We start from the raw sequence: 24990 nt of genomic DNA, 5'->3' as shown, positions 1-24990 counted from the left end.
GGCGGCCTGAAGCTTACGTCCATTTGTTGAGTGGGGTGTACCATGCTGCACGCACTTGAGGGTGGCGGACGGCGTACTGCTTCAGCGTAACTCATTTCGGCGTGCGGTACCTGCTGTGGTGCCTCGTACTGTCCAGGAACATGGACGGCCTGTCGGACCTCGGCGCGCACCATTTCTGCAATGGAAAGTTGTCCCACAGGGGCAGTGGTCGTTTGCATCTTCTGCAGTTCCTCCTTGACGACAGCCCTGATGAGTTCTCGCAAGGCGCCAACGTCGTTACCGAGGGTAACGGCAGAGAGCTCCCTTGAAATCACGGCGTCGTGGTTGTTTTGCCTGGCCCGCTGTTGAAGGGCCTTTTCCATAGTACTGGCTTCGTCATGGAACTCTGCAAGTGTCGTCGGCGGATTTCGAATTAGGCCAGCAAAGATTTCCTCTTTGACGCCGCGCATGAGATGGCGCACCTTCTTTGTTTCAGACATCAAAGGGTCCGCACGTCTGAAAAGCCGATTCATGTCTTCTACGTACGCAGTCACTCGCTCATTCGGGCCTTGAATTCTTGCCTCCAACGCTAACTCCGCTCTCTCCTTCCTGTCCGCCCTGGTGAAGGCATTGAGGAACTGCCTACGAAATTCTTCCCATGATGTCAGTGTCGCCTCGTGGTTCTCAAACCATGTTTTCGCGGAATCTTCAAGAGCGAAGTACACGTAACGTAGCTTACGCTCGTGGTTCCAGTCGTTGAGGTTGGCAACCCGGTCAAAATGGTCAAGCCAGTCATCGGCGTCCTCTGAAGCACTTCCGTGGAACAGATTCGGCGTCCGGATGTGATTGACGACAACGTGCGATGCTGCAGGAGTGGCAGGAGGTGGTTGGGTCGTCATTCTAGTTCGTTCAGGTAGCAGACCGTGCTGTGGCTGGAGTCCCTGGAGGCGTCGGCTGGCACGTACGTGCACAGGGGTAAGCTCGGTTGAACTACTCGCCAGGCTTAGGTCTGGGGTATGCTCCGGAGATCTTAACGTCGACCGTACCCAGCACGTCCACCAGAAATGTCACCCAGCTATGACAACTAAAACAGTTTAGCACCGACAGATTGAGAAAAAATGTCTGCCTTTGCGATGGCTGGTCCTCGGAGAGCACGCGCGCTACCACGAACTTTGTCGTTCTCGCCTTAAGGGTCCCATGTCAACACGTGCAAACGTATTTCGCGTCAATATGCTATGACCAGTCACAGTTTCGAATTAATACAACCCATCGTGACGTATGAGGCATGCTTGAAAACAGCACCGATCATGTGAGTGTGCAGACCTGTGATGCACGCTGGCACACCGTTTACCATGCCACGTGTGCTCCTGTTTCATCTGCTAGTTTGGTGCTAGTTCGGTGGGAAACCTGTGCATTGCTACACCATTGTAATCCTTTTTCAGCGTGTTTACTGAGTCACCCAGGAGGTGTAGTACCCAGGAGGAGCAGCAGCAATGCTGAAAGCAACATCTGGTGAAGCAGTGTCCAACCAGAGAGCATGCAAAACTAATACAGCAACTTATATATTCTAGAAGAGCAAAAATTTATGTATACTATTGGGGGCGAGGAGTTACGGAGTCACCATCTGTCGGAAGCGCCTCCTTTGCGTAGTATGAGGGATCACGCGGCGCGCTCCTCATAGGTTTCGCTTATGGCGCTCAATAAAAACACCACGCGGCAGCCCTCCTGGACATTTATGTAGGTACTCTCAAAACGAGGGAAGTTTTTGACTGTCGATATAATAATCTTGGGCAAAATGAAAGCACAGAATCGTTTACAGATGCTATCTTTTTACCGAATACGTACAGTGAACGCCACTGCGCGCAGTCGCCGCGATGGAGTCTCCCAAACTGGCTTCTTGTGTGAAAGATAGGCAAACGCTGAGAATAAATGAAGCCTCAATGCAGCCATCGCACGGGTTCGCAGCGACCGACTGCGCGTCTGCATGCTTGTCCGTGCACAATGTTTTGCTTTCACTGTGAGCGCATTTTCGCACCATGCCATAAGCTTTAGGCCGCAGCATATGAGCATTTGACAGTAAACTAGCAACCATTGTTGCGTGGACGCTATCAGAACTGTTAAAAAATAATTTCGTTATAGAGACTTCGACACCTATATGGCGACTGTGATGTGCCGTTACGATGATTCAATCTTTGTCTTCTAAATTCTTGGACATTTCAATATTATTTCTCAAGTTGCGTCACACTGTATGTTTATCAGTCTTCTCAGCGTGCGATTTCCCTCTGCTTCTTTTTCGTAATCCAGTGCAATAATTCATAACATAAACATGACCATATGCCGTGCCTGTATTTAATGTGCGTCTTACTGCTCCCTTTCCATTCCAGTGAACCTGCCAGTATCTAGCATCAACAAGTTCATAGACCAAACCTTCATGACATTAGCCGGGCAGCGGGCGCGGGCGAGCGTCTCAGTGCGCGTTTTCTGCTACTCACCGAACATTACGCAGTTCCGGCGCCGTAGCAGAAATGTTCCTCGCATCTGTGCTTGCTGCATACCCGAGTTGTAGCCGATGGCTGTCTGCCGGTTCTAGGTTTCACCAGCCAAGCTTCACCCAGCTCCTTGCCCTGCGGCTTCGTGTGAAAAGGCTGACACCGGGCTCCGTTGCGTATGTCCGGCACTGCGCCACCGAGCAGTAGCCTACCATGCTGCACGCCTCCAAAGATAGCCACTAGCTATTATACTGTAGTACTTTCAAATGTTGTCAAGCAGACACCCAAGGCGGTAAAGCCTCACCACTTAATCAGAACCACGATGCAGGTGGGACTTTAAACTTTCGTTTTCAGCTCGCTTCGGCGCTTCCGAAGCAGCCGCTATGTCCACGTGATCCCTCATGCCACGTCACGCCGACGGTGGCACCAGCTTTTCCAGTGGTGCAACTCGCCCCCAATATTTTACATAACTACTGATGTAAATAAAGCGCTGACAGCAACATAATTGTTAACATGGCATACTTTTATGATTTGCCTTCGACAACAACACAGACACAACAAAAAAAAATTTTCGAACGCATTGTAGTCGGACAAATCGTCACAAGATGTGTCTACCAGCTTTGCTAATTCCAACCACAGCTCCAGTAACCTGCTAATCTTCACATGGTAAGGAGTTTGCAGGCAAGGTCCGTGTGCAGTCAGAGCAAGGCACTCAATGCAAACTATGCTCAAACGTCTTACAAATGGCGAGACAAGGCAACGATCTCACATGTTACCGAAATCATTTGCCAAAGCTCATGATGCAACATTGTTTACAAATAGGACCTACACTGATGACCACATCGATAGGTGCTGCACTTTCCAATTCTTCGCTCGCACGAACTTCGAAATTTAGTTAGCATGTGTTCTAATTTGCATTGGCTATTGCTGCTTTACAGATGATACCTATGAACTCACAGCAATGGAATCCGGCAGTTATTTTGAGTTAGAATTTTTATGTCAGTACCTTACAGGTTTTCTTCGATCCTTTTCTCTACCTCTTTTTTTTTTTGCTTGTTTATACTGTCCAAAGCTTTCTTTATCTCTTTTTATTTCCCATTTTCTGTGAAAAACTAAGCCCACTAGATTCCCCAACAGCTACACACACATGAAGATCCTTTTCAGTTTTGTCACCCCTATTTCTTAGAAGATATGGAAGCACAATCACTCCCCATCTCTCCCTGTCCTTGGGCCCCTTCTTTTTCTAATTTACATAAACAATTTACCTGATTGTATTAACTCCTCTATTAGGCTTTTTTATTATTATTTATTTTTATTTATTGAATACTGCGGACACGTGGTCCAAGCAGGGAGGGCGACATATGGTACATACAAAGAAAATCAGATTGACAAAACAAACAGAACAATGAGAAACAAGATTAGGAAGTAGATTCAATTTATACAATTCCATTCGGTTACAGTTCTAGGAAAAAAAGAAAACTTATATGTGTTTGTTCTTGCAAAGTAAGGGGTTAATGCATCATGTCTGCGGTGGCGTGTAGTTCTGGTCGATAACTGCGATAAATGTTCAGATGGGTCAAGGGATAAATTGTTAGTGTGAAGTAGTTTAAGGAATTCAAGTCTCTGTTTTTTTCTTCTAAGTTCGAGTGGTTCAAGGTTGTTAATTTTCATAAGTTCGGTGGGGGAATCACATCTGGAAAATTTGTTAAATATAAATCTGACCGCTTTTCTCTGAATTCTCTCAAGGCTATTGATATTAGTTTTTGCGTATGGATCCCAAACTATGCAAGCATATTCGAGCTTAGGTCTAATTAGGGAGATGTAGCATAGCATTTTAACGTTAGGTGCGGCTTTCTTAAGTTTGTGTCTCAGCAGGCATAGTTTTTTGAAGGCTGAAGCGCAAGTGTTAGTTATGTGATCATTCCATGATAGTGAATTGTTAAGGGTCACTCCTAGGTATTTATAGCTAGTGACTTAACGAAGAGGTGATGGACCTAACTTATATGTATATAAAGCAGGGGTGATTTCTTATGTGTCATTCACAGTAGTACGCTTTTATCTGTGTTTAGTGTCATTCCCCAGCACCCGCACAATGCAAGAATGTTATTTAAACTACAACATAAACTAGTTTGATCATGGAGAGAAACAATATCTTTAAAGAGTACACAGTCATCGGCAAATAATCGAATCTGTACACCACCTTCAACCGTGTTAACGATATCATTAATATATAGAACAAAAAGAAGAGGACCGAGCACACTGCCCTGGGGAACACCCGATGTGACCGGAAGGCAGCCCGATTTTTCGTCATTTATCTCAACGAATTGTTTCCGGTTAGACAAATAAGCTGAAATCCAAGAGATAAACATCTGAGGGATTCCTGCATTTTCAAGTTTTAAGATTAATTTATCATGAGGGACCGTATCGAATGCCTTACGGAAGTCAAGGAAAATTATGTCTGTTTGTCCGTTCTTGTCAAGGGTTGATGCAAACGAATGAACTACAGTGACCAGCTGTGTGACAGTCGAATACCCTCTTCTTAACCCGTGCTGGAACTTAGTTAAAATTTAATGTTTTTCTAGGTATGTGGTTATGCTTTTTGCTATGATATGTTCGATGAGTTTGCAGCATGATGATGTTCAAGAAATAGGACGGTAATTATCTACAAGTAGACGGTCTCCCTTTTTATGAATTGGTGCTATTCGGGCTGTTCTCCAGTCATTCGGTAACTCAGACGACAATAATGAAGCACGGAATATTATAACAAGAAACTTTGATAAGGTTACAGCATATCTACGGAGAAACAAATTAGGGATATTATCAGGCCCACTTGAACATTTCGGTTTTAGGTTCAGCACCATAGACAGTACACCAGCATACGATATAAAATTCACATCAAACGGTTGGTACGCTGGGCAGTTACGTGAACAATTACTGGGAGTTGAGAAGACACTGTGAAAAAACATATTAAAGTGATGAGCAAGTTCAACCTTCTCCGTAACCATCTGTCCATTTATTGTCATTTGGGATATTGGTTTCTTCTTCTCGGCAATGTAATACCAAAATTTACTTGGATCGTTTGTAATAAAATTAGGCAGAGATGAGTTAAAATAATAATCCTTTGATTTATGCACGGCAAGTGCAAGCTTGTCTTGTAGTTCAGATATTAAGTTGGCTGCGTACGGGCCTTCTTTAATCTCTTAATTTTACGTTTCATATGAATGATGTTGCGATTGATCCATGGTGTTTGCTTGTGAACTTGTTTTTTCTTATTTGTATGAATTTATCAAGGCAAGAATGACACATGTCCTTAAAGCGGGTCCAAAGTAAGTTAACATTATTTTCGTCAAAATCAGTTAGACAATTTTCCAAGTAATCAATCACGCATGCGTCGTTCGCGCGAGAATAATCTTTGACAAAATGGACAGATGATTTTTTAGTTTTAGCACAGGAAACAAGCTGTAAGCCAACACAAACAAGACAGTGGTCGGATAGCCCCTGCTCGATCCCCACCGTGAATTCATCGAATTTCCAAGCTAAGAAAACAAGGTCCAAAACTGAAGATGAAGAACCTTGCACACGTGTTGGTTCAAGAACAATTTGTCTGAGATCATGTGTTAACATGATATCAAAGAGTACATTAATATTCTGACTGTGATGTGGCCCAGGCTGAAGGCGCATCCAGTCTACACCGGGCAAATTAAAATCACCTAATAGGATAATCTTACTGTGTAAATAGTTATTCATACAAGACCGTAATTCATGCAGAAATTCAGGAGGGGAGTCAGGAGGTCTGTAGATTGCGAATATAACGAGGGTATAACCCCAAAGAGATACCTTTATGCATATACATTCCAATGTAGGTATTATGTCCAGAACGACAGCCTCTATCGGATCTTTAATTAGTACCGCCACACCTCCTCCCCTAGAAGACCTATCCACGCGATAAACACTATAGCAGGGAGGAAAGATGTCTTGGTCATTAATATCTTCGCGAAGCCAAGTTTCGGTAATAACAGTAATGTGAGGGTCGTGTTGTAGTAACAGTATTTCTAAGGAATCTGCTTTATTTACAATACTTCTAGCATTAATATTTAATAATCGCAGTTGCTTATTCCTTGAAGGTTCATTGTTTCACGACTGCGTTTGCCGAGAGCGACTATCTGCAACCTGTACCCGTTTGTTCTGCGATTCGTCCCAAAAGAAAACATGCCTGTCTACTTTGAGCTTGTCGTGTATAAGTGACACCTTCTTTCCTTGAAGTTTATCGTTTCTTGCACTGTCCCACAGAAGCTTGCGCTTCTTTAAGGTAGATTGCGAGTAGTCGTTCTGGATGAAAATACTAGTTCCCTTCAGTTTTTTTGCATTTTGCAGTATTTCTTTCTTTTCATTAAAATTCTGAAGATACAGAATTACCGGCCGCTTGTCACCTTGCTTTCCTAATCTGTGAATCCGACCGACAGAATCACACTGTAATTTCAATTTTTCTTTAAATACATCCTTAACAACTATATCCTTGAGTGCATTTTCTGTCTCATTTGGAATTTCAGGTATCCCATGAATTATCAGCTTTGATCGTCGGCTTCGATCCTCAAGATCTGTAAGCTTTTTAGCCTGGAAGCTGATCAAGTGCTCAATAGACTGTAAACTATGGGTGTTTGTTACTGGGGTATCAATTGTTTGCATGATTTGCGTCTGCACTTTGTTAAGCGTGCTGTAAAGTTCCAAAACCAGCTTCTCAGTTTTCAAGAAATGCGTTTGCAGTTCTTGTATATCGTTACGAAGAGTATCCTGCCCCTCTAATAACTGCTTAAGCATCTCGGTCTGGGTAGGGCCGGGATTTACTTCAACATCACCGCAAAGTAGCAATTTACACACAACGAGACATTCATAAGCCATAGCAATGCATCGCCGTGGGCACGGCAGGACCATAACACCACGATAATCGCTACACAAGGAGCTTGTATCGGAACCAACCTGCACAACGAAGAACAAGGCTCCCGTCAATGTCATGGCAGTTCCTGGTCCGCCGTGCCCACGACACAGACAACTGTGTTGTAGATCGTGTGATTTCCTATGATAATGACACATCACTGCTACAGACTGACCTTGACAATATTTCCGATTGGTGTAACACATGGAAAATGAAACTCAACGCGACGAAGTGCAAACTAATGAAAATTTTTGTAAACTTTCCCCTAACGCTTTTAAGTATAACATAAATGGTTCCCCTCTCAAAGAAGTGACTACATACAAATACTTGGGGGTCCACATTAATTCTTACCTGTCTTGGCAACCACACATGAATTATATTGTCAGTAATGGTAACTGCATGCTTGGGTACCAGCGCTGTAATTTTTCAATGGCCCCCTTTTCTTTTAAACTCCTTCTTTATAAAACTTTTTTATAAAACTAGAATATGCATCAGCTGTGTGAGATCCACTTACTGAAAATCTTGTTAGTAACCTTGACGCTATACAGAATCATAGCGCACGCTTCATTTTTTCCAACTACTTCCGTCTTTCCAGTGTTTCATCTATGAAAACAGCATTACGGCTTCCATCCCTTTCCTTACACAGGAAAACAGCACGTCTCTCCTTATTTCACAAGATCTACTACCATAACTCTCGTCTTAAGCAAGAATTGCTTTCCCACTCTTCATTCATATCATCTCGCATTACCATCGTTATAAATTGTTTGTTCCTCGTTGTTACACTAACCAACACTTTCATTCTTTCATTCCTCAAACTTGTAATGACCACTTGCCCACCTCCGTTGTATCTATTACGGACCCCAGTGACTTGATGATGATGATGATATGTGGGGTTTTATGGCACAAGGGCCACTCATGGCCAAAGAGCGCCAGGCAATGTTTTAATGGAGTCAGTGATGCAAGTAATGATCAATGGCGTCGTGGTTGGCTATAATAATGGAACCTGGCTGTATAGGGGCCTCAAAACAATAGTAAAATTAATATATATCTATTAAAATTGTCACAGTGACTTTTAAGGTGTACTATGAATTTAAAAGATATGTTCTCATGGAGGGATGGAATAAAATATGTTAATGCCAATAGCACTATTGCCTCAAGAGGCCCTTAGGTGCAAGGGCCTGTAGGCACGTGCTCTACAAATTGCTACTATCGCAGCAGCAGCGTCTGGTAAGATGCTGTGCTACGAATCTCTTCGGCCTATAACTTGCAATGAATTAACATCTTCCAGAAAGTTAAAAACTGACTTTCTGTGAAAAAATGGGACCCCAGTGACTTCAAAATGGGCTTGAATATGTTACCTAATATTTGCTTTGCGTTTTTTTTTTCTATTTATTGTTACCACTTCCTTCTGTAACGCCCTACAGGCCCTGAGGGTATTCAAATAAATAAATAAATAAAGACAACCCTTCTGAATTGAATATTTCAACTTCAATCATTCTATTTTACAAACCCGCCTACAGTAGTAGGCAGGCCTGGGGGTCAGGGAGAGTGGGTTATAAGAACACTGCCAAGGAAAGCAGTTGTCCTGATGAAGGCCAGTCCCCATACTGAAATGCTGGCTCAAGCGACACCCCTTGCTTAACCACTGATGATCACTTCAGATCTCAATTTTCCTCTGATCCTTTGTCTTGTTTGATGCCATGAGGTTTAATGACAAACAACAGCTCATGGGCAAGTTGCCTGCTTCAAAGTTCATGTGCTACAGGACAAGACGCCTGCAGTCAGACTAGAGACGCCCGCTGCGGAGACTAGAGAGACATCTTGCAGCGGCTTCGTTCACACTTTGATATAGTTCGGTTTTTTTTTACCGCAACTGTGTGCAACTGTTTTTTTTATACAGACTCACTACTGAACGAAACAAGTTTTAATCCTTAGAAACACATCCACTGTGGTATATGGCTGCTAATGCATCGTTTTAGATCATTTAAATTTTTGTTCTTCTTTTCTGGTTTCTTATTTGCAACCCATTGCGAGGAGCCTCCCGTGCATGCTCGCGCCAGCGAATGCTGTTGGCACACAGCGAAGCATGGGCGGAACGCACGAAGTGATAACTTTTCTTGACCGAACCTCTTGCGTAGCTTTCACAGCGTTGACTGCTATGTATGGAACGGAGTATAGCTAATATTCCCAGACCTACATCTAGTACATAAATACCCCAAAAAAGCATACAGAAGGATGGTCGTCATGGTAGCTTAATTCGTAAAGCACCGCACTTCCATCAAAACTTGGCTGCTGAGGCCAAGAAGCAAGCCTTTGACCTCATACTCAGCAGCAGATTATTATAGCCATTGAGCCACCAAGTCCTGCACAGGGCATGTACTATATTTAGAAAACTGTAAAACTCATTCACAAAGAGTAGGTTTCATTAAAAAGAAGTACGGTGGCCAATAGTTATATGTAACAATGCAAGAAGAGATTAACCCCTGCATTTTCAGACAATCCTCGACACAAAGCTCTTCCTCCACTCTGGATGGATGGATGGATGTTATGAGTGTCCCCTTTGAATGGGGCGGTGGGTTGCGACACCAAGCTCTTGCTATTATACTGCCCAATGTCCTACCTAGGTCAAACAATAAAAAAATAGAAAAAAGAATTATGAACTACCACACCCAAATTTTCTGATCCCTTATTGCGAACTGTGCTTTTGTAAGTCCATCTTTTCTTGTTTCCCTTCTTTTCTTCCACCAATCCTCCAATCGACTCTTACTAACTCCTATTGCAGACATGTTTACTTTTCGACTGCTCTCGCTAAACCCAAGGGCTTCAAGGAGGCCAGTGGTGCCTAAATCGACCGCTGGGTAGACGTCTTCACATTCTAATAAAACATGCTCCATAGTTTCCCTAGGTTTGCCACAGCAAGCACATGCTTCTTCTTCCTTCTTATATCTCGCTTTATAGGTGTGTGTGTTCTAAGGCATCCTGATCTCGCTGCGAGAAGTAATGAGCTTTCTTTTGAGTTATTGTAGCGTTTCCTTCCCGATTTTGTTTTTTGCTCTCAAGTAATTACGCATGGCAGGTTTCTTTTCCATTGCTGCAACCCATTAGATTAGTTCAGCCTCTTTTGACTTTCCGCTTGACCTTTGTTGCTGTGTTGCTCACCCTACAGGCCACATACTTGCTGGTAAGCTTCCTAGTTCTTTTCCTCCACTGTGAATCAATGTTTTTCCTGTACAGATACCTCAACACTCTCCCAGCCCAGCAGCGCTGTGCTCCACTCTGCTGAGTGGAGCACAGTGCCACCCAATGAGTGAAGAAGACACTACGCTCCTGAAGAATTGTCATGAAGTGTCAATGAAATGCAGCAACCACTTTTGTTGAGAAGCAATGCTGCCATCCACTTTCTTGAGTCGAAGTGAAGTGCTGAGTGGAGGTACGTTCTTGTTTATGGGGGTATGTGATTAGGTTAAAAAAAACATAGCAGTGACCGCACAGACGGCGCGCATGTACAAGCATAACAGCACAAGTACTACCAAATGGAACACATGTACCTGGGTGTTCTGAAGGATACTGTTGACGAGCACTACCCTCCTTTTCGCATTTACAAGTTTCTTGACATAGCTGTCGAGGTCATAGGGTATCTGCTGGTTTTCGGACAATGCCCGAAGGTCTGCAAGTAAATGCCAGTCATATTGTGATATCTATTAGGTAACCACTGTTTCTAGATGTTACGACAAAACAGTCTCCAAATACGATACTTCACTGTTTACAGAGCGACTATAAAAATGTGTGTATGTGAGGTACACATTTTTCTTCTTTTTTCTTAAAACACAAGGAGTGATTCTGATGTTCTGGCCAGGAGCAAATTTTTATCTAGAGTGATCTTAGACATACGACAGCTATTTTATATTCGTCATGTAGAGCATGCTGATGTTTCTGCAATGAATTGTAAAGAAAATTTCAGTGAACTAATAAATTATGAGGAGGTGTATGGATGCAGTCTTTAAGAAAATAAATTCTGTGATTACATATCGCACCTTTGGAGAAAACATTATATACATGCAATATAAAAAAAATTAACCACTGCAAGGGCATCATTACAAGGCAAGTCATTACAGGTCCACCATAATGACTGTCATATGTGTATAAAATAGCTGTCATTTGTCTGTATGTTCACAGTTGTTAAAGGCCGATATGCCAAAATAAATTCCTTGTTGTGAGGAGTTCTTCAAATAGCGATAAAGGTGCAAGGAATGCTGATGTTTTATATATATAAATAGTTTATTATAATTGTTTGCTAAAGCCGGAGAAATAATCATGAAAGACATATTCTCACGTTTAACAACAAATACAGCCTGTCCTGTCCTCATGGCCTCTTTTTCCCAGCAATTTTTGCACCTCAGCATAATGATCAATATGCAACAACTAGCCCAACAGTCAACAGTCATAAATGCAAATCCAGTGTCTTACCTTCTGCCAAAGCGTCAATATGTTGTCGAAGCTCTAGCTGACTGATCCTGGAAATCATGTGCACAAGGCGATTAGAAGGCGGAACATACGACCTTAAAGCTATGTGCCTTTAAACGTATGGCTTGAAAGCTATATGTAGTGTGGGAACCAACACTGCATATGTGTCCCGTGCAAACGCAGAAAGTCAATCGCCTGTATTGAATGGAAGACCGTAAAACAACCGATGGTCAACTTACAACAAAGGAAATTAAAGACGGTAAATGCCTCGTTGGCGTTGTATAATTCTCACACGGGCGTGCACTGCGTGACAAGTTGGTGCCTGGGCGTGATTATGTTTCTTTAATAGCTTTTATTTACTTTTTGGAACAACGTATCATTATTTCGTATTATTGGCGATGGAAATTCCTCGTTAGCGTTCCACAATTCTCGCACGGGCGTGGTATATTGCAGAAAACGCAAGGCGCTTTATTGTTGTTGTTGTTGTTGCGGGGTGCTTTTCTCGTCGCGACGATAGATTTGTTTGTTTTCTGCTCTAGGAGGGCACGTGCAACCGGCAAACGGAGGCCTCAGGAGAGCACCTGAGATTAATAAAGCAGGCGGCGCAGGCTCTCCAGGGCACCCAAGGGGCGGCGGGGGGATCAAAGCTAGAAGCAGGGCGTGTCAGGGAGTGTTCGCATACAAAATTGGCTGTTGGCGACCGATCTTATACCCCTCCTGGCACGCTCCGGCCTCGGCGAGCCCGAACCCACGGACAAGCCCAGGTTCTAGCTTTGGTGTTCCCGTTGCCTCTTTGGTGTCCTGGAGGTGCCGCCAATAATACGAAATTATGACACGTCGTTACAACTAGTAAATGAAAGCTTTTAAAGAAATACAATCACGCCCAGACACCAACTTGTGACGCAGCTCTACCGCGCCTGTAGGAGAATTATGCAACGCCAACGAGGAAATTATTATTAAAGACTGCCGAATAATTACATTTAGCCCATAATCTATTGACTTAATTTAGCCTTACGAATTTTAACTAGGCATTTACGATTGTTGTTGTTTTTCCATAACGCATGGTACATCGGCATTATTTAGCGAGTATCGACACGCACCTTGTGGACCTCACTCGTTCGTCTATTTGCTCCACAGTTGGAAGCAGAAGGCCAATTATGCCTTCAGCTAAACAGTCTCTGGCAGATGCTTCTGAATATGCTTCACTGCGATCATCAATTGAAGTTGTATTCTCACTATCATCCATGTTTGTGATACTCTAAACCAATTGCCTGCACCAGAGAGACGAGACGTTCATTTGAGGGATTGCCAGCCGTTTGCGCGCAGGCGCGAGAGAAAAAAATCTGGGGGCTTTTGCTGTGCTTTTGCTTCTTGAATATTGGCCTCGAGCTCCACCACTGGAAAAGCTGGCGCTACCGTCGGCGTGACGTACGTGACGTGCTATTAGGGATCACGTGGACATAGCGGCCGCGTCGGCTGCTTCGGGAGCGCCGAAGCGAGCTGAAAACGAGAGTTTAAATTCCCTCGTACGCTGCGGTCCTCATTTAGTGGCGAGATTTTCCCGCTTCGAGTGTCACCTTTACAACGCTTGAAAGCACTACAATAGGTAGTGGCTGCCTTTGAAGGCGCGCAATATGGTAGGCTACTGCTCGGTGCCGCAGTGCCGGACGTACACAACGGAGCCCGGCCGGCCGGTGTCAGCCTTATTCACACGTAGCCACAGGACAAGAAACTGCGTGAAGCTTGGCTCACGAAACATAAAACTGGCAAACAGCCATCGGTTACAATTCGGGTATGCAGCAAGCACAGACGCAAGGAAGATTTCTGCTACGGCGCCGGGCCTGCGATGTTCGGAAAACGCGCACTGAGACGCTCGCCCGAGTCCGCTGCCCGAATGTCATGACGGTTTGGTCTATGAACTTGATAGTGATATAAAGAAAGGAAGGACGCTTGATTCTGCAACCATCTCTGTCGATGCTATAGATACTGGCAAGTTCACTGGAGTGGAAAGGGAGCGGTAAGAAGCACATAAAAAAAAAAGCATATATGGTCATGTTTGTGTTATGAATTAATGCACTGGGTTACAAAAAAGAAGCAGCGAGAAATCGCACGCTGAGAACACCGATAAACATACAGTGCGACGCAACTCGAGAAATAATCTTGAACCGTCCAAGAATTTAGAAAAAAAAAAAAAACAAGATTGAATCGTCGCGACGGCACATCACAGTCCCAGCGTAGGCGTCGAAGTCTCTACAATGAAATTATTTTTGAACAGCTCTGATAGCGCCCGCGCAACAATGGTTGCTTGCATAATGTCAAATGCTCATATTCTGCGGCCTAAAGCTCATGGCACGGTGCGAAAACGCGCACGCAGCGAAAGCGAAACAGTGCGCGGACAAGCATGCAGGCGCGCAGTCGGTCGCTGCGAATCTGTGCGATCGCTGCATTGAGGCTTCATTCTATTACGCTCCATTTAGTTATGCAAACACCATAAGAACATATTTCACATAGTTTGCTCTCACCGTTTACCTACCTTTCACGCAAGAAGCCGGTTCGGGATGACTCCATCGCGGCGACCGCGCGCAGTGGCGTTCACTGTATTCGTTAAAGAGATAGCGTCTGTAAAAGATTCTGTGCTTTCAGTTTGCCCAAGATTATTATTTAGACAGAAAAAAACTTCCCTCGTTTCGAAAGTACTTACAGAAGTGTCCGGGAGAGCTCGCGCGTGGTGTTGTCAGTGAGCGCTGACAGCAAAACCTATGAGGAGCGCGCGGCGTGATCCCTCATACTACGCCAGCGAGGCGCTTCCGATAGATGGCGACTCCGTAACTCCTCGCCGCCATATGTACGACTGCCTAGGCACTACGGAAGAGTTTTTAGGCGTTTGAGGGGTCGAGTTTGCGCTCGGACGCTGGCTGTCGCCGCGGAAAAAAAAAAAAAAATCTATATATATGGGCACTTTGCTGAGCTAAACTGCGATAGGCGAAAGTATATCTATGACTGCCTTTGTTGTCTGAACTGTTCTACGAACGGACGCCGCCGTGGCCGCGAGCATGGGATATGTAATCACAGCCATATATTCATGGCCAAAGAACGCAAGGTTTGTCGCCGATGTGCGCGCACCCCTACGCGCCCACTGGCATGTGCGCTACTGGCATGGCGCCTCCTCTCCTTGCTCCCCTCGCCGGTGATCACCGCTTTCCTGAATCCACCACGGACTGCGCCGGGACACTCATGCGCCACTATAAATTTAAGGCTTACGCCCATACGCCTTAACAGGTGCAGCAGGCACTGACGCCCGATTTGGCGACCGCTGTGTCGGACAGCGGCGCTCGTGCCGAGTCAATTGAGCGCAAGTGGCTGAAAGTCCGCCGGTGACAATGAGTGGATCAGCACCAGCGGCGCAGGCGCGAGAATGTCTGTCCGACGTACCTTCAGAGGCAAGTTAATTCTGATTGGTGTTGCAGAAGTCGCGGGGCACGGTAATGCTGAACTTAGCGTCACAAGTTGGCGGCCGGACGTAACATATTTATTCAATTGTATGTTATACTAATTGTCACAACGTGTCATTATTTCGCATTATTGCGGCGCCTCCACAGGACACGAAAGCGGCAAAGCTAGAACCCGGACTGGTCGGTGCAGGGTTGGGGCTCGCCGAGGCCTGCGCGTGACAGAGGTGTGTGTATAAGATCGGCTGTGCGCACAGCCAATTTTTTATGCGAACACCCCCTGGCACGTTTCGGCCTCCAAGGCCCCAACCCACTGGCCGCCCTGCTTCCAGCTTTGATACCCACGGTACCCCTTAATTAATTTGGGTGCCCTGGAGATCCTGCGCCGCCTACTTTATTATAACGTCAGGTGCTCTCCTGAGGCCTCAGTTTCCCGGTTATATGTGCCCTACTGGAGCATGCAGTGCTTGTAAAAAATCCAATCTATCGTCGCGACGAAAAAAGCGACCCGCGACTTATACAACACCAGTCAGAACCTTGCCCCTACACACACAGCGATCACCAAATCGGTCGTCTGCAGTGCCCGCGGTTTCACAGCGCCGGCAGCTAGCGTCCGAGCGTAAACAAACTCGACCCCACTACGCAATGCCAGAATGCCTAGGGACAAACGCCAAGAACATGCGCTAGGAAACCACAGAAGAAACCTCCTCCGTAGTGCCTAGGCAGAGTCATACCTAAAGTTGGTTCTTTATTCTATGGTCATACCATACATTCAAGGAGCAAAAGCCCCCAGATTTTCTCTCTCGCGCCCGCTCTTTCTCGCGCCTGCGCATAAACGGCTCAAATAAACGTCTCGTGACTGATTTTCGCAGGCTACGCTAGCGCCACCTGGATTCTAACGGTAGTTGCACTGATACCAGCAAAATGTTCACTTACTAATAATAGATAATGTTTTGAATATTATTCACTTACAATATAAATTAAAAAATGACAGGCGACGTCTGAATAATTTCTAGTTGCTTAGTGTGTATCAAAAATTGGAGGACGCTTAAGCTTCGCCTTCAAGAGTGGAACGCGATAGCGTTATTGTACCCTGTTCGCACCACCAGCTCATTCGCTTGGCATGCTCTTGAGTCACACAAAGACGAAACGTACGTGCGCCTGAGCAAGCGGAACGAACTAAAGAACTCGGTGTCTCGGAAGGAGGAACGATCTACGTGAGCCAAACGTCGTGATCGGCACGGGCAGCCGGGCCGCGACGCGCGATGAAGGCGGACGCGATCATGGGGCTGATGGTTCCTTATTCTATGGGGCTGACGCCTCGATGGGGTCGTCCTCTATATATATATAGAAGCGGCCGCGAGTGGCTCGCCAGCTGTCGGGGCAGCGCCGTACATTGCGAGGAGGGGGTCTTCTGTGTTTGCCGCAAGATGGCTCTGCGTGCGCGGCAAGCGCAGAAGAAATGTAGCAGAAACGTACTTCGCTACGCGTTTAACTGCGACTTCTGTAATTTACATGTTCATAATTACCGATATACACCGCAGTATAACTTTCTGCGGCACGTTTCTAAGGCCGCATTCACTAGATGCATTTTTGTCCCGCTTTGAAGCATCGAACTCATGGCTGAGTTTCTTGCGAACAGTTATACAAGTCCGCGATTGAGCAATGTCTTACGTAACTTTGTTGTCTCGATAGGGAGGGTGGGTGTTATGCAACGAGTAAATTTTTACGTGAGGTGGTCGTAGCATTTAGATTTTTAAACCACCACTTATCCATAGAATATTTGGCTACATTGAGTCGTAAGCGGATAAGCTCGAATTTAATAGATAGTATGTTCCCAGAACCATTATATCGATTAATGTACCGCGAAGGCCAAGGGAAAGATGTGCTAAAACATGTGAAACGAATGATTGTACCAGGGGGAGTGAAAACATTCTTTATTAAACTACATACTAATACCTTGCCTGTGAAAACATGGCTAGAAGAAAGAGGGGACTATAATTACCATGGGGAGCTAACTGTTTGATTTGCAAGAAACCAGAAACTATAGAACACGTTTTTCTAGACTGTTGGGGTGCGCTCTTCTTTTGGGATATTATGCAAAGAACTATTAAAAAAGAATTGCCGTTAACAGCGCATGGTATTCGTTACCTAGCCACAGTGCAAGACAGTATACCTTATGACATGTTCTTTTCACAGTATCTGGAGAAACCGCATGGCTGTAAGGAATTGTGATATAAATGTGAGAACAGTAAACTCCTATTTTGCTGAAAATATCAGTAAACTACAGGAAGTGTTTCAGAAGTTAGCGTATGACGATGAACTGTTGTTATTGATGGATGCCCTTGCCAAAATGAAAGTTTTGTAATCTCAACCGCAAGCTCCAAGTGCAGCGGTGGGAAAGCAAATATTGTCACATGGTGGCAGCAGTGTGTACTGATGTATCTGTCGATTGTCTGGAAATAAAGAAAAAAAAAGAACTCATGGCTGAGTGGTAGCGTCTCCGTCTCACACTCCGGAGATCGACCCTGGTTCGATTCCCACCTAGCCCATCTTGCAACTGGTTTTTATTTATGAATTGCCTTCCGCCATTTTTTGCTAATGGCCGACGATGCCGAAGACACCGGCTTTTCTGCGACATAAGCTCCGACGCCGACGACACCGGCTTTTCTGCAACACGAGCTCCTTATTATCGTTAAAAGCGGAATGAAGCTTGTGATGAGCACTGCACAGCAGACGTCCGGCGCCGTCTGCTTCTGCTATTGCTGTTGCGCCACCCGCTTGCTATGGCCAGGTATATCCCAATATACATGTAGTCTTATTTATGACTCAGAATTAGCTTGTACATTAAATTTACATTTGAAGGTTGGCACTGCTGCATAGGCCGAGCGAAAGCACGACACTAATCACACTAACTTGCTGCCAATAAACAGCTTTATTATAACATCATCAATGTTTACATGAAATATAAAAAGCATGTGAATAGCGTTTAAGAAGATATACTGGTGCGTAATATGCATAGTTGTTTATGTGCAAAAAGATACTACACACAGTCTCGCCACACATTTCTGGTGAACACAAGCTGTCCGCCTCTGAATGAATACATCCGACCACATAAAGCCGTCGCACGCTGGTATATGTTGCTAAAGTTCCTCACTGTCGTTCACTGTCGTTCCATGAGAGCTTGCAAGTGTGGCGAAGTGATCGAGTGTGGCCGTAGTAGTTCTGCCCATGTAGTGTTTAGTGGACTTCATCTGTGCCCGTGACTGATCGTGTTGTCCAATAGCTTTGTGGAAAGTGACATGGTTTGCGTGGATGTCGTCGCAGCGTTTGCTGCTTGTGACAGTGCCCTAATTATAGGTGGCCGCGCCGCCTTTAGAAGTGCGTATGAGCGCGAGAAACTTCACCGGTTTTTGTGTAAACAATGTGGAGGTCTCGAAATGTTAGCTAGAAAATCAACCAGCAGCAAGTAAAGCAGCGTTTTGTGGTTTTGCTAACTTATGCTCATGTGAACAGCAGAATGACAAAAGGTCTGTTACATAATGTCAGTTTCATAAAATCAGCTTTGCCACAATACAGTCATGTTATTATTTCTACACACGGCAAATTACCTCTATAACAATGTGCGCGGCTGCGTATACGCTCAGCCACGCTTACAGCCATGCGCAGCCATGCCCGAGACGCGCACCAGAAATTGCGAGCACGCCAACTTACCCCCCTCACCTCCCTCCCCGCCCCTCGTGCACGCTTAATTGCGTTACCAGCGAGCGAGCTCCCCTTCCCCTCTTTCCCTCTGCTCATGCTGGAAGGTGGCACTTGTGAAACCACCATCTTTCTCGTCTCAACCTCGCACACTTTCACTCACACCGACAGCACAAAGTACGCGGGGCACGACAGGATCTTATCGCACTTGGACTTTCTACAGAACATGATGCGGCTCCACTTCGGCGGTCATTCTTGCCGCACCGCGCGCAATTTTAGAGGTGCGTTTGCAAGCAGCCGCTTGTAATTCAATCATTTGACTATCTGCGTCCACAGAAGTTTCGATCAATTGTCTAGGCATTCCTTTGCGGCGGAAGCACAATTTCGTTATATGGAAATCGCATACAAACACACTTCGTTGTATTGAGGTTCTTGATGCATGGTGTTCAATAGAGAAGAGGTTATGAAAAGTTAAATGCTTCGTTTGCAATATTGATGCTTATCTATGCTTGTCGAAGCAATATCGATGTTTAACTGTATCAGTATTTTAATGTGTATACCTTGTTGTGTAGCTCCTTGAGTCACGGTTTCCACATCGCTCGTGGGTGCAAATTCATTTTGCCAACTCTTTCCAGTATACCGGCAAGGAATAAACCATAGAAACTGAGCTCGTGTCGATTGATCCTGCTTATACCCAATGTTACCCCAGTTCACTCAATAAGACTGCAGAGTGCTGCCACACATGACAGCTTTATTAAAGGGACCATGCAAAGGCAATTTTCGGCACATGTTCAATACTTTGTTCTGTCAGCAGTCAGAAAGTAGTTGGTTTATTTTATCCTCATTATGCTTGCACCTAGTAATTCACTTGTTCATGTGGTTTGGGGCGGTGATTTAAACCTTTTTATAAAACAATGTAGCATATTATACTGATTGTACATCAAGTCAAAACTTTATTACTCTGCATTAATAGGAACTCACTAAGCAATGTGGAAAGGATATTCCTGCCATCTCTGCATCCTTTCAAAAGAGTCTCCAGCTCTGTGGAGTAAAATTACTTGACTTCTACACATTTATTGACAGTGTACTGTAATTCACGTACAAAGGGACCGTGTACATACTAAGTGAGATTGCAACATTTCAGTCATGTAATATTGCCAGTATTTTGCTGCAACAGTATATAAAGTCCTCATCAACAAGTTCGACAACTAATCATGCATATCAACAATTGCAGTATGTAGATTTGAGTGAATCATTCTTGTGCCCTATTTAACTAAGCACAATTAAGTTACTGCATGGTGCTCTTTTGCAAATATCAGTGCATTATTCGTGTGCAAAAAAAAAAAAGACTTTGTTACTAATTATAAGCAGTAAACAGCTGTATTACCATATTCCGGTTGTATACTTAGTTGTGCAGTTTTACTTTCTATCTGGCACTTGGCAACTGCTCTATTAAGACAGCATTGACCTAAGTTTAAAGGGAACTACAGTATGAAAAAGATATCGTACTTTATGCCTATCCCACTGGAATTTTGCCTACACCATTGGCAGATTCAGATGGAGGGCCCTGGAAGTTTTTCTCTTCCCAGAGACATGTTAGCTCTAATTCTGACTCATATGACTCTTTATCTGTTGCGTAGAAAATCTCTCTCGCACCGCTCCCCTCCAGTTCTCCTTTTGGAGGAGGCCCCATCTTGATGCTATCCTTGATCCATTCTTGTCCCACATCATTTCATAATCGAGGCATGTAAGGCCACAGTTACTTTATGCGATGCAGCTCTGACATCATGCATACCATACAGAATTGTACATCAGCCTAAGCCCATGCTTAACCATTCTTCTGATAAACTGTTAATTTTTAGACTAACGTCCTTCCCTCTTGCATGACAGTTATCTCTGCTGTATTGCTGCTGCTCTCTTATGTATGTATACCAATAAATGATCTTAGTCAATTTCTTATTTAACATTGAGTCCAATCTTTGCCAACTTAAGTGTATGTTCGATGTTAATATTTTAAGACCTGTCTTCACAATCTGCCTCCACCTCATCCACTTTAGCATCTTCAATTCAGTCACTTCTCCATTCTGACTTCTAGATGACTTTATTAAAATTGTTTAAGTTCCAGACAGTATTGCTGGTCATGTATTGTCTTACAAGTTTATTAGAAAGTGAAAATCTTTCAACTTGACTGGGACCCGTGTAACATAAATACCATGATGCATCTTTTCAGTTTTTCCACACTGTGTAAATCCTGCTGATTCTGTGGGCTGTCCAACTTTTCCATGTTGGCGTTTTCATGTATCGTTGAACCAAAGTATCAGTCTTCCCTATGACTTACCCTCAAGGCCTCCCTTTCATCTACTCTGAGAAATTGGCATGTGGCTACCAGATGTGGGCAGCTTGCCTCACAACACATGCACATGCCCAACTGCTTTTGCCCTAACCTTTGTGCTAGATGTCAATCACTATGGGCAAAGCGGCGAGAACGGGGAATTATGAAATAAGGCCGAGGTGCGAGCATTAAGGGAAGCCATAATTATGAGGTGACTACATGTGAAAATAGTATTCAGAAAGGTCAGGAATTTGCAGTTCCCATTTATCGGTCAATTAAACTCTCCCTAGCTATTTCAGTTATTTCATCACATGTGTTGCAATTTTTAGTTGCAATATGTTTTTCTTAAGTGCTGTCACTGAATACTAGAAGTTTGAGAACCTATATTTCTTATTCACTTAATTGGTTAATCCATACTTACAAGCAGCAATCTTCTCATTTTACGTCAGCTATTGAAAGCAATGCCCAGATATCTTCTCAGTCTACTTCAGTGAGAGTCGGTTACTAACACAGTGAATGATCATGAATCATGTGTGTGTTGAGAAAGTGCCTTCATGTTATGCGGCTGTAAGTTAAGGTAAGTTAAGGGATGCTTTGGGAAACATGTTACGTGGCCTACGTGAGAATTATTTTATGCCAGAAAGCACACAAGTATTTGTGTTTATTTCTGGTGTTCTTCCTTAATTACTTTCTTGGTTCAGCGCATATATATGAAGCAAGAGATGCTGGCTTGTTCTTTCTTTGCATTAGCAAATTACATTATTCATACAATAGCACACTTTACATAATTGAGCACACTAAAAGTCACTTGGCGAGCAATACCTGTACTTGTCTCTGAATATCCCAGCTTAATGTTTTAGTGTGTGCAGTTCAGACATGATTCTTGAGAAGCACTACATCTGTTACAGGTATGTGATGTATAATTACTCAGCACAGCAAGCAGATCGAAGCTGTTGCCGACTGGTACTTACCACACAACGCAAGTTTAATTATGCTTCAGGATATTTTGTTTTTTTTATTGACTTGGCTTGCCACACGGCATGCATAACATCAGTATGCCTCAGGATTGTAGAGGTGGATGCCAAGTACATATCAACACTGGCATGAACACTGGTAAAGGAAGTATTATTTGTAGGGGTGGATGAATATTTGAAGTTTTGAATAAGAATTGAATGTTACATGCTAACTATATTTATATTCTAAAATAATTAACTGTCTGGCATTTTTAATTATGTAAAACTAGCCAAATATATTGCAATAACCAAGTGTTAAAGTTGTTACTGTTGTCTGTCTGCCAACAAAGTATTCCAAATTATCACAAGTGAAACAACATAAATTTTTGAGACAATGCAGAAACAAAATGGGTAATGCAAGCTTTGTTTTTGGTTTCATGGTGGAAGGCTACATGACAACCCCTGATTTCTGCTTACCTATCATTTAATATTATTGGCAGTCTAGTCATGTAAATTTTTTATAACCAGTGATTTTTTTCATGCAACATGTCCTTTTACATGCCTTTACAGCAAACAAGTCCTTCAGCAGCTTTTGTTTTCCATTTTCACTTATGATCTTCTTTTTTTTGGGGGGGGGCAACCATTTATTTAGGACTTTTTTACAGCTAGTCATACAGCAGCTGTTCATTCTAAGAAATCTTGTATGCCACCAGGCTCTAAAGATTTTCAGAGGCTGTTTGTCCAGCTTTTGAATGACAAATAGTAAACTTGTGTTTAATCCTAATCTTCCCTGATAGAGTTAGCTCTATTTTTTGCCAGTCAATACAAGCACGCGGTGCTTAATTCCAAGATAAATATGCCTGCTGTAACTGTATGCATCAGTGTTTGACTATTCGATACTTACTATTCATATTATAAAGATGTTATATTCGCTAAGCACTAATTATTTGCATTGAAGTAGAGAAGAGTTTGATGGCATCCCGTCTGGTCTGGTCGAAAGAGGCGTGGTAAGTAGTTTAAAATTGGACGCCAACCACATAAATTAAATATAAGCGATAGTTCAACTGGAGCTTTGTTCACAATCGTTGTGAACAAGGCTCTCATGTAGGAGCCAATACATCTCATATATATATATATATATATATTCTTTTTCCGTCCAATTTTCATCTGCCTATTATTATTATTATTATTTGAGTTCATCTAGCCCTAAAGAGGTGGCAATATATTTGGAGTACAACTCTTTGCATTTTGTTTCCATTGCCGAGTGTTTTTTAAAATGTAACTTGATGCACCACACAAGTACAACTCAAACATTTTCATTCTTTCAAGGACGTCACAACTAGTGGAAGTTATACTGTGCTAACATAATGATTTTAAGATTTCCAGTAAATATGTAGTCCTCATAAACAGTACATAAATAATTTTGGCCTATGCGGTTATTCGTCAACCATGTAGGCTTCAGCAACATCTGACGTCACTTGGTCTTGGCAAACTTGTGAGCTGACAGGTTTGAGCATGCAGTCACTTCCCTCCATATTTGTTTCGATGAAGGCTTGCCATTTGGTGCTACTCTGGATCCACCCCCATTCCCTGTGATTACCATTATGGGCTTTAAGGCACACACCCTCAGGAAAACTTTTCTCGCACCCAAAACTGGTTCTTTCACACTTTTACTAAGACGGACATTGAAAGTAAGGATGGCATAGCAGGCATGTTGGTTACAGAAGTACTCTATTAAATAGCTCTGTAAGTATTCACCTAGTGGACATGTCCATATCCTCTTCTGCTGAAATGCTGATTAGCTGGGGGTGCCAGTCTCCTTCTCATGCGTACCCAAACCCAACCAATCAGAACTTCAGCAGCAGATGAAATGGACATTTCCACTAGGTGGACACAGAATACACCCCCTGTGCTCTGTCCTATCTCTCCACCCTTCTCCATGTATCTTACTCAGTGAACTACTTGTTCAGCATGTTGGTCACCTTAATTATTCTTCCAATAGCTAAGCACCTAAATAGGTATACACTACAAATAAGTAATAAAGGGAAAATAAGACATCCACCCATTTCGTAGCAATTGCTACAAAGGAAACCCATATGGGTTCCTTGAAAGAAAAGCCTCAGAGTTGAAGAAAAATTCGTCCTGGTCCAGGACTCGAACCCGGGACCACCGCCTTTCCAGGGCAGCTGGAAAGGCAGTGGTCATGCTACTATGTCAAACACTACAAATAAGGTGCTGTAAACCCAAGCAGTTAGGTTGGCGATTGCCGCTGTTATGCACCATACAGACTCAAGCAATGGCTTCACCGTAGCTTTCCAAGTTAACTTTACTGAACTTTGAATGTAGAGAAGGCAGAATATAAAAACAGACTAGCACTTTTCTAATGTGCCTCACCCCCTCTGCTTTCTAGTGTTACTACAATCAGTATATTCAACCCAAATGAAGTAAAAAGAAAAGGAAATTGTGACACTAGTTTCATTTCACTGCCTCGTTTTTAAAGGTGTAGCAAGATTTTTAATTGCATTAAGAGTTGTTACTCATGTTTTGATCTTAATGTTCATTTCTCATGCTCCAAATAGGGTTACAACTGTTCCCTCATCCACAGCTATCAAGGCCTTATGGTAACTTTGGAAGCTCTCTGAACTGAGTAAATGCTACGTATTGCATAATTTCTCAATACAATTTTCCC

At 43.6% G+C, this 24990-nt stretch overlaps 1 protein-coding gene across 5 annotated transcripts in view; it reads right to left on the bottom strand.

Moving 5' to 3' along the window:
- Window positions 1–13222, bottom strand: part of Snapin (SNAP associated protein) — a 28631-nt gene extending 15409 nt beyond the window's left edge. The window contains exons 1-5 of one of the 5 annotated variants that reach the window (XM_055063742.2): window positions 12966–13222; window positions 11869–11915; window positions 10950–11068; window positions 7446–7542; window positions 2472–2656 (exon numbers count right to left, since the gene is read on the bottom strand). In XM_055063742.2, coding sequence (XP_054919717.1) covers window positions 2478–2656; window positions 7446–7542; window positions 10950–11068; window positions 11869–11915; window positions 12966–13111 — 588 coding nt within the window. In that variant the 5' untranslated portion in view covers window positions 13112–13222 and the 3' untranslated portion in view covers window positions 2472–2477. Of the gene's footprint in view, window positions 1–2471; window positions 2657–7445; window positions 7543–10949; window positions 11069–11868; window positions 11916–12965 lie in introns of those variants that run through there. The other 4 variants (XM_055063743.2, XM_072284467.1, XM_055063744.2 and 1 more) reach the window with 4 other exon arrangements.
- Window positions 13223–24990: the final 11768 nt, after the last annotated feature.

Source organism: Dermacentor andersoni, chromosome 1 (genome assembly GCF_023375885.2).
Source record: "Dermacentor andersoni chromosome 1, qqDerAnde1_hic_scaffold, whole genome shotgun sequence".
NCBI classification, from domain to species: Eukaryota; Metazoa; Arthropoda; class Arachnida; order Ixodida; family Ixodidae; genus Dermacentor; species Dermacentor andersoni.
Note: the sequence above shows the minus strand (reverse complement) of the source record. Positions and strands in the feature narration are given on the sequence as shown.